Here is an 8,738-nt window from a genome sequence, read left to right as displayed (position 1 = left end):
CGATTGAAGGCTGTCGACTTATAAAATTTGTTGTCCAGCGTTGTTAACAACAGAATAATGGAATTTAAACTACTTTTGAACTGCAAAGTCAATCGGCTGGCAAATTTCGTGAGTGTAGCTATTGATATTTTGCAAGTCGAATTTATTATATTGTTATAATTAAATTCAATGCATTGGCACAATTATTTTTGTGTTGTAAACCAATTGTAAACTGTGTTTAATTGTTGTTGCACTTTACAAAATATTTTCATCAAATTGAGCCAATTATTTATTTGTTGTCTTACTGAAAATCAAATAAATAAAGAAATTAGTAACGTTGTATTAAATTTTGAAAAGAATTTACACTATAAATATTTAAAATTATTTTTTTAAATTCTATATTTTACTGAAATTAATTTAATTTGCTGCATTATTTCTTCAATTATTTTATTGATGTCTTGTTAAAAGTCAAATAAATGATCAAATTTGTATCTTTGCATCAAAGTAAATTATGTTATAAAGGAAGTAACAAGATTGAATGATATAAAAAATTTGAAGAAATGTTTACTTTACTGAAAAGAATTAAATTTGCTTTGTTACTCGTTTGTTTTGACTTGTGGTAAATTGAATAAATAAAGCCATTAATGTTCTTCAAAATTTTAAAAAGAGTTTGCACTAAAATTTCAAATTCTTAAAAATTCCTTATTTCACAGACATGATTTTAATTGCCTTCATTTTTCCGCTTCTTTCCTCAATCTGCTTTAAATTTGGTTAAGAAAGATTAAAGCTGAGTCTATGCAAAATAAGATTTAAGTAGCACCAGCTATTTCGTTTGCTGCTTAACCACAATTTACTATATAAATCTGAGATCGCAATCCGTTTAGCAAATTATGCAAAAACTTGTCTTAGGCCAGCAGAACAAAAGGAGCGACTTCGACTCGTCCTGGTCTGGTGTTGTCTATGTTTTTTAGCAGGCACTCGGTTTAAGCTGCTGTTTGGTGTTCATTTCATGGTCGCTAAGCCGCAACAACTGTCAAAAGCAGTTTGGCAAGCACAAAAAGCCTGGACGAACATAAATAAATAATTGTAAGCTACTTAGCGCGCGACTCTCTTTACTTCACTCCGTTTCTCACTCTCTGGCTAGAAATCTTTTGCTCATTTCTTCACTATTTGTGCATGCAAATGCCGCGGACTCTCAGTGGTTTGGTTTAGACGAAAATCGGCTTAAATACCGAAAAACTAAAGAAATTGTCAGTCGAAAGTTTTGAAGGAACTCGACTGCAATTATGGGGCAAAGCACACTGCAAGTTTTGTGGTGGCCTCATATTAGTTTTCAAAATTAATTTATTGTTAAGAAAGCCGCAGAATTGCACGTACAGGACATGCAGGACCTCTTGCTCACATGCCCGGCAGCATGGTAGGAAATCAATTTCGATGGCCTGGCCGTCATGTTTGTAAGTTTTCCCACCACTTGAAAAGCGTCGCCAGCAAATTGCAGTTTCCAAGTAAAAGCAACGAAACTTTTGCCAGCAGCCAAAGACGAAACAGAAGCAGAAGCTGAAGCTGAAGCAGAAGCTCAACTCGCGGCCTGATTAAACTGCAGTTGCTGCTTCGCCCTTGGTCATTATTTAACTTTTCAGTCGGCAGCGACTACGAGTAAACAGCAGCAGCAACAATAATTAATCATTTTGACTTTTAATCTTTCATTTGTCCTTAACGCCAACATCTTTATCGCGCGCTTCTCTTCGGCTTTTGCAACGCCTCAACTTTGACTGTGCTGCCCCCTTGTTGTTTGTATCAAAAGTTTACTCAATACTCCTCAATTCTGAAGCATCATCATCTCATACTCGTGTCGACGTCTCGTATCTATCCGTTGCTGGCTGGCTGGCTGGCTGGCATCCATCTAAGGCTCAGTTTGTTAAGTACGCTTTTGGGTCGCTTAAGCAGACTTAATCGCATTATTACTTTTACGAGAGTTTTTCTTTATGATTTACGCTAACCGAGTGCAATCCGAGTACGCACTTCCGACTCCCTTTCACTTCCTCTCTCTCTCACCTCTTGTCGTCGGACTCCTGGCTAAATTTGTTGGAAATGAAAACATCAGAAATGAATTTTTAAGTGCGGATTTTGTGGTCTGACATTTAAGGGTATGCAGACGAACCCGTGTGTGAGCTGGAATTAGTCTGAGAATTTTCGCAAATGCGAGATGATTTGAATTTTTGCCTAATGCCTTAGAGTTACAAATTTGTTAAGCTGCCCAAAAAGAAAAGGAATTTGCACCAAAAGTAAAAATACATGAACAGCTTAAAAGTATAAAAAAACATTTTACATACAACAACATGTAAACATACAAATTTTAAATCTTGCATATATTAAGAATTAATTTTAGTGCATAGCAAATAAGTTGGCTGAATTGCAGGTGCATTCTTATATTTTTGCCTTGAAATTAATTGAAAATAAATTTAGTATTAAGAAGAAATGAAATCAAATATTTCATATTTCAGACGTCCACCATGAAATCCTCTCATTATTAAGCATCAAACCATTCGAGAATAAATCATTTTTAGTGCATTGCATTGATATCAATGCGCTTTCGCCTGTTAGGGTATTAAAGTGCGGGTTTGATTGCTTTGCATGAACAATGGCGAATTTCGAACGCAATCTGTTGGCGCTATAAACAATTGGCAGGCCCAATAAAAATCAACACACATTTACTGGTCATTTATAACTCAATTTCATTGGCCTCGCACATGAGAAATCAATTGAAAAATCACATTAACCGCACACGCAATTATTCTGATCGTCATCATCAGCATCATCGTCATCGTCATCACCATTCTGTTTATCATCATCAGAATTTATTTGGACAGATTGCTAAAGAGAGAAAGTGGTGCAAGAGGAGTCAGGAGTCAAGAAGAGAGAGAAATAAAACTCATTACATAAACGTCGACAACAGACAAAAATCGCATTTGACAAATTATTATTACTCGTTTTATGCGATATTACAGCGACTGTTCCAATAAATGGCATTTCGATTTTATGTGCGGCTCTTTTCAAAAACGAAAAGCGAAAACCAGAAACCGAAACAATTTCCCAAAGACTCACAATGCCACCCCCCAAAAAAAAGGGTACCCCAAAAATGTCAGTAATTGTTGCAGTGTGAGTGCGAAATGTGTGAATGTGAATGGGAATGTGAATGCGAATACGAGATGTGAATACGACTCGAAATTATAATAAATGACAGCAGCGCGCTGTTTGTGGTTCACAAAGTGAGCTGCAAAATGCTCAATTGGCGTAATGCTAACGGATTTCAGAACATTTTTGAATATGTCAAGTGCTGAGGTTATCGTTCTAATTGTTCAAAACCACATGACACTTGTCGAAATGTGCACTTAAACGTATAATTAATCTTCGGAATGTAACGAATGGCGGCCTTTGATACGAGTACGACTGAATAATATGTGAATAACTGAAGTGGCAGCTTTATTTATTTGAAGCTTCAATATCGTATTAATAGGCATTAAAAGAATGCATTACATTATTGTTACATAACTTTTAGCATCGATAAACTTTCGTTTATATTAAATAAATAGTTTCTCTCGACTCTTAATCACTTCAATTAAATTTAAATGTTTTAAAAATATCCTCGTTTTAAAATGTATATAGAGGAGATGCCTTTGACAACCAGCTGGCAGAACAATTAAAACATTTTCAACATTTTTCATCGCAATTAATCAATTCTGCAGTCACTCGGCGGCGCCCTCACTCATCTCTTTACTTATTTTCCATGGTTATTACTGGATTTTTGCCTTTTACCACTGAATTTCAAGAGTAAAGCAATTACAAGTGGTTAAAACCACAGTGGCGGCAAATTGAACGCAAAAAAAAAACAGAGAAAACAACAAAAATGAAAATATATTCTGAACCTGAGTCTAAAGCTCAGGCACTGTAAACATAAGTATGCATTTTTGTTATTGCTATTGTTTGGATCTTTTTTAAGCCCGAAACTACTTGCTGATGCTTGTAAATATTTAACAAAATACCTTATGTACATGATGAGAGGATACGAGATACGCACATAACTATATAGTATATATCGTAAGCCTGGGCAACAGGCAAACCACAAACTGACAGACAGACGAACAAGCAATAACAACAAACAGATTTTTATCATCATCAGCAACAGCAGGTTGAAGCAGATTGAACGATGAGAGCTGAAAAGGGCTTATGGCCAGAGAGTCCATGAGATGTGTTATTTGTAATGCTATCATATCTGTTTTTAAATGGTTTTTATGTTTCCCAGAGACTCAGAGACTCGAGACTGAGAAAATGAATAAAAATACGGCAAAGTTGCAAATGAGAAACTTAATTAAATTTGATCCAAGTGTAATTGTGGACTTGGGTTCATTTAAAGGAAGTAACAATAAAGAGCCACAGGCAAAGGCTGCTTAATACTGCTTGCAAGCAGTTCGTATTCATACAGCATCAAACTGCTTTTAATACTGCTTGATATAGCAAGTTTTTTAACACAAGCGGAAATTGTGTTTATCAAACTGAGGAATCTAATTAATAACGCATAATACAATTATGAAAAGCAATTATTTAAAATCAACCCGTTCGTCTATTTTATGACACCAACTAAGTGAAAAACTCTCCCCTTTCTCCTCTTTGCTTTATTTCGCTTGGTCCTTGCACCCGTTTTCAGTCAGCTCGGACATCCGGAAGCTTCCGAAAACACTTCCGAGTCCAAAAAAGAAAAAAAATAAAGAAATTGCCGTAAATCAACCGCAACACTTTAGACACTTCCTTCCGCAGCGCCTGCGACTGTGCCTGCGATTTTACTTGTTCCCTTCGCTCTCTTCTTGCCTTTGGCTTTCGCCTTTGCCTTTGACAGAAAGTCAAGTCGGGCAATATATATATATATATATAAAAGAGAAGGGAAAGGGGGAAATGCTGGAGAAACTGGCAAGCAAAGTAGAGAAGTAAAAAACGGCAGGCATGTGATTTATTTTCTTATTAATTTCCGTTATTCACGCCGCACACAATTTCCGCTACGTGTTCCACTGAGGCTGACCAGAGACCACATCTATCTCGCTCCCTTTCATTCCTGCTCTCTGTCTCTCTTGGTTGATGCATAAAAAGAAGACTGTGAATATATTGAATACATTATGGACACTCCTCGGGCATCGCTGCCTCGCCTAACAATCTAATTAATCAGCAATAATTCATAAAATTAGAGCTACACAACGACAACAACAGCACCAACAACAACGGCAACAACAACTGAAGCTACAAAGGGGCTAAATGTGGAATGAAGGTGGGGGCGGGTGCTTCATTTGCTTCACACATAAATTAAAACAGAAAAGTGCATAAATTAAAAAGCGCGTTGCGCATACGCCGCGTGTTTCGCTTGGTAAGAGTGCCAAGTGGGCGATGCTGGCCGGGCGTGGCAAGCAGCAAGTGGCGCCATTAATTGCATATTAATTTAGACAAATTTGTTGGCATTTTTATGCTCAAGGAGACAACAACAAGAGCAATAACATCCAAAAACAAGAGAAGTTAGTTATATAATTCTTGTATTATTAATTCCTATCAGATTATTCACTTTTTGTACGTACAAAATTATCGAGGTGGGAAATAAGGATCCTTGCCAAATCCGTGAATAAGTTTTGCCTCGATGCTAAAAGCGTAAAGCAGAAATATGAAAAGTAAGACCCAACAATAGATGCCAACCGAACGCCGACTATAGAAATTCAATGTCAAAGTCCACATCAATGTAGAGTACACCGTGATCATCATGAAGATGTAACAGTTGTCACCTAGCTCACCATACAAGAAATGTGCCGAGCCCGGCTGATGTGCTTTCTTATTAAAATACAATGGTACGCCCATGCCAACAATAATGCCTAGAAAGTGCTTAGCAATATAACAATTAATTGCAATTGAATATGGTATTTGACTTACTGAAAAATGGACCTGCAAAGATGGCAGCGAATGCCATTTTTTCATAGCCCGCCATGGTCATCGTATAGATGGCCAGCATATCGAGTATGGCATTGATCAGGGCACCAAAAGTAATGTCCATTAAATTGCCGCTCAAATCAAAAACAACGCCCACAATTGTGGTCAGCACTTCGATCTCTGCGGAGCACACAAAGACAATGACAAATGAGCTGGCTGCATTCAAGCAGATGTAAATCTAGGAAGAGGAAAATTAAATATATTCAAAGATTTCTGTATGACTCACAAAATGATAGGGCGGTGGAATATCCGTGCGAGTATCGAAGAAAATAAACACAGCCGCAGGCACTGTTACAATCATGGAGTAACAAGCGAAACGCATGTTAAAGCTGAGGCGCCAAGTCAAATAGAGCTTGGAAAAGTTAGCTGCGATTGATAATAATGAAAAAGTATATAAAATTATATATCGGCAATACTCACAGGTAACTGCAGTGATGACAAAAAAAGGGCGTGGTTACAATCTGCATGCAGTTCAAAAGCTTACTCCAACCGTGTTTGTAGAGTTCGTAATTCACCTCGGGTACAATCATTCTTGTGATGATGACCAACGGTGCTCTGGCAATTAAAATAATGCGATCGCATCTATTAAGCATTCCCCAGTTCTTGCCATAAATGGGATTGAATTTCTCAAAGAATTCATTCCACAGAAACTGATTTTTTTGTATTGTTTTTGTTGTGTAGCACAATTCGTGTCGATACATAATCGACGTCGCCGCGTTCGAATTTCCTACCAGATGTTGAAAATATATTCGATGATGATGATAGTCTCGATGATCTCTTGTGCAGCATAAAATGAGCGTCCTGTTTTCGTATGCTCATTACCTCATTACTCTCTAGATCAATAAGGATTGCCATTTTGTTGCGTAATTTCTCGTTTCGAGCCGGTGAAATAGGCTGCTGCCTCAAGGCGGTAATTTCAGTGCGCAGTTCTGAAATAAGCAAAGCGATGAGTATTATTATTATTCAATCAACTAGACAACTCACTGCGAATAGTGCGACGCATCAGTATGAGATCGGTTACCTGTATAATCAGATAAATAATGTATACGACGAGCATAACTGCAACAAAATTATTTAAAACTAATATGAATTAAAAACTTAAAGTTATCTATCTCCTCACAGATGCATTCGATATTCGTTACTCTGTCTGTGATTATATAACTCATCAATTCTACAGCCATCAGCAGGAAGAGCAGATCCCGCACAGTCGAATGGCCATCCATCTTAAAGGGTTTCAGAAAACACACCATGCCACCACACAACAGCACAATAACCAAGCAATTGCTAATGGTTCTAGTGTAAAGAGCCGACTGCGCACGAATCGGCAACAGATTGGAGATCATATCTGGAAAGGAATTGGCAAATGCCAGAAGTGTTATGCCCGCCAGATACTCATTCATATGCATCTTCACTGAGAGTATTTTCATCACTGGCGTCAGACTAAGAAGAGAATTTAAATTAGTAGAAGAACATATTTGTTCATACAGTTTGTTGCACTTACTAAGTGCCAACTATTATGGCCGTGATCTGGACGTATATCAGCACACAACATATGAAGGCACACATCACTAAAATCTCTACTGCCGGCGTATCAATCTTGAGTATACAGGACATAATATCAAAGTAATTCAGATATTGGACTATCGACTGACAATCTGGCGCCTTTCTTACCATCATGCAACGCGTGTCGTATGGCAAATGTAGTACACTGAGGCAACTAAGCTGTGGCAATGAATACGATTAGAGAAGAGCTTTGAATTTGCTTATATATTACCTACGTTTGCTGCAAAGTATTTAAACTCATCGTCCAGCTCTGTTATCATTTTTTATGTGGTTAATTTAATATTGAAACTGTAGTGTTGTATAATGTGTTGTCTTTGTTGTGTAACAAGAATCTCAACAAATAATGAGACTTGTTAACAGCAAATGCAAATATCTGTTGTGAAACTAAAATATTTTAAAAAATTCTTATTTGCTGATTAAATGGTTTTCTTTGTCTACGTTTAAAGTATGAGTTTTAAACGATTCGATTGACACTCTTCCAACCATCATTCTTGTTTTGGCTTAATTGCGATACCTGAGCTTGGTTTAAACCCAGTAGCAGTAGCAGATGAGTTAGAGTTAACGTTCTATCCATTGTGGAATCTCTTTTTATTGTATGGCAACCACAAATGCCAGGTCAACACCTTTTGTTGCTCTATCGACGTTCAATAAAATCAAATTGATTGAAGTTTCGCACGCTCTCACTTGGGCCCCTGGACCCGCTGATGTCTGTCCCCATCCCTCGATCCCCTTTGCGTTGCCCTGCTAGCTGTGAACATCAATTACATTCATTGCCAAACAAATATTGTACAAAGGAATTATAAAAGCAGCCATGCGATTGTCGACAGACACACGGACTCCATTTCTCGCTCTCTCTACTCGAAACTGGAAACTGGCAACGTTTTGTTTTGGTCTGTCTAGTGAAGCTCTAAACCATAGACGAGTGAACGAGTTGCCAGCCAGCTTCTACTTCTCTTTCTCCGCTGCAGAATGTTGATTGAATGTGAAACTCCCTTTCCCGAACTTTTCTTTTGCTTTTCCAACATTTTGCGACTTGCCCTCAGCTGTTGTTTTTTGGCACTTTACAGCGAGCGTCAAATAGAAAAATTCGCCGACATTTTGTAAACAAAGCGTATGATATTTGGGTGGAAGGGACGAGTCCTGCCTAATGCCTAAGCCCAAACACCTAACCCCAT

General features: G+C 37.6%; 1 protein-coding gene across 8 annotated transcripts; it reads right to left on the bottom strand.

Moving 5' to 3' along the window:
- Nucleotides 1-2,726: 2,726 nt before the first annotated feature.
- On the bottom strand, nt 2,727-7,939 carry LOC132792985 (mitochondrial sodium/calcium exchanger protein-like). Of its 8 annotated transcripts, none has more exons than XM_060802537.1 (9): nt 7,779-7,939; nt 7,672-7,722; nt 7,502-7,596; nt 7,121-7,440; nt 6,985-7,059; nt 6,421-6,929; nt 6,227-6,366; nt 5,944-6,178; nt 5,549-5,885 (listed from the first exon to the last, which is right to left on the bottom strand). In XM_060802537.1, exons 1-6 carry the CDS (start codon nt 7,821-7,823, stop codon nt 6,637-6,639), a joined length of 879 nt encoding a protein of 292 aa, XP_060658520.1. In that variant the 5' UTR covers nt 7,824-7,939; the 3' UTR covers nt 5,549-5,885; nt 5,944-6,178; nt 6,227-6,366; nt 6,421-6,636. The 8 variants fall into 8 exon arrangements, with proteins under 8 accessions (XP_060658518.1, XP_060658520.1, XP_060658523.1 ...); XM_060802540.1 differs by having other exon boundaries at nt 7,672-7,717; nt 7,779-7,935; XM_060802541.1 differs by having other exon boundaries at nt 7,775-7,933.
- Between the last annotated feature and the right edge of the window lie 799 nt (nt 7,940-8,738).

This window comes from Drosophila nasuta, chromosome 3, assembly GCF_023558535.2.
Source record: "Drosophila nasuta strain 15112-1781.00 chromosome 3, ASM2355853v1, whole genome shotgun sequence".
In the NCBI taxonomy this organism is placed as follows: Eukaryota; Metazoa; Arthropoda; class Insecta; order Diptera; family Drosophilidae; genus Drosophila; species Drosophila nasuta.
The sequence above is the reverse complement of the archived record's forward strand: the minus strand, read 5'-3'. Positions and strand labels throughout refer to the sequence as shown.

What these genes read in the sequence shown, in the direction of transcription:
- LOC132792985 (XM_060802535.1), bottom strand. Translation starts at nt 7,823, where the DNA reads ATGATAACAGAGCTGGACGATGAGTTTAAATACTTTGCAGCAAAC. An exon ending in AACGAATATCGAATGCATCT is followed by an intron (nt 7,060 to 7,120) that starts GTGAGGAGATAG and finishes ATTTTGTTGCAG; the next exon opens with TTATGCTCGTCGTATACATT. An exon ending in GATGCGTCGCACTATTCGCA is followed by an intron (nt 6,930 to 6,984) that starts GTGAGTTGTCTA and finishes TGCTTATTTCAG; the next exon opens with AACTGCGCACTGAAATTACC.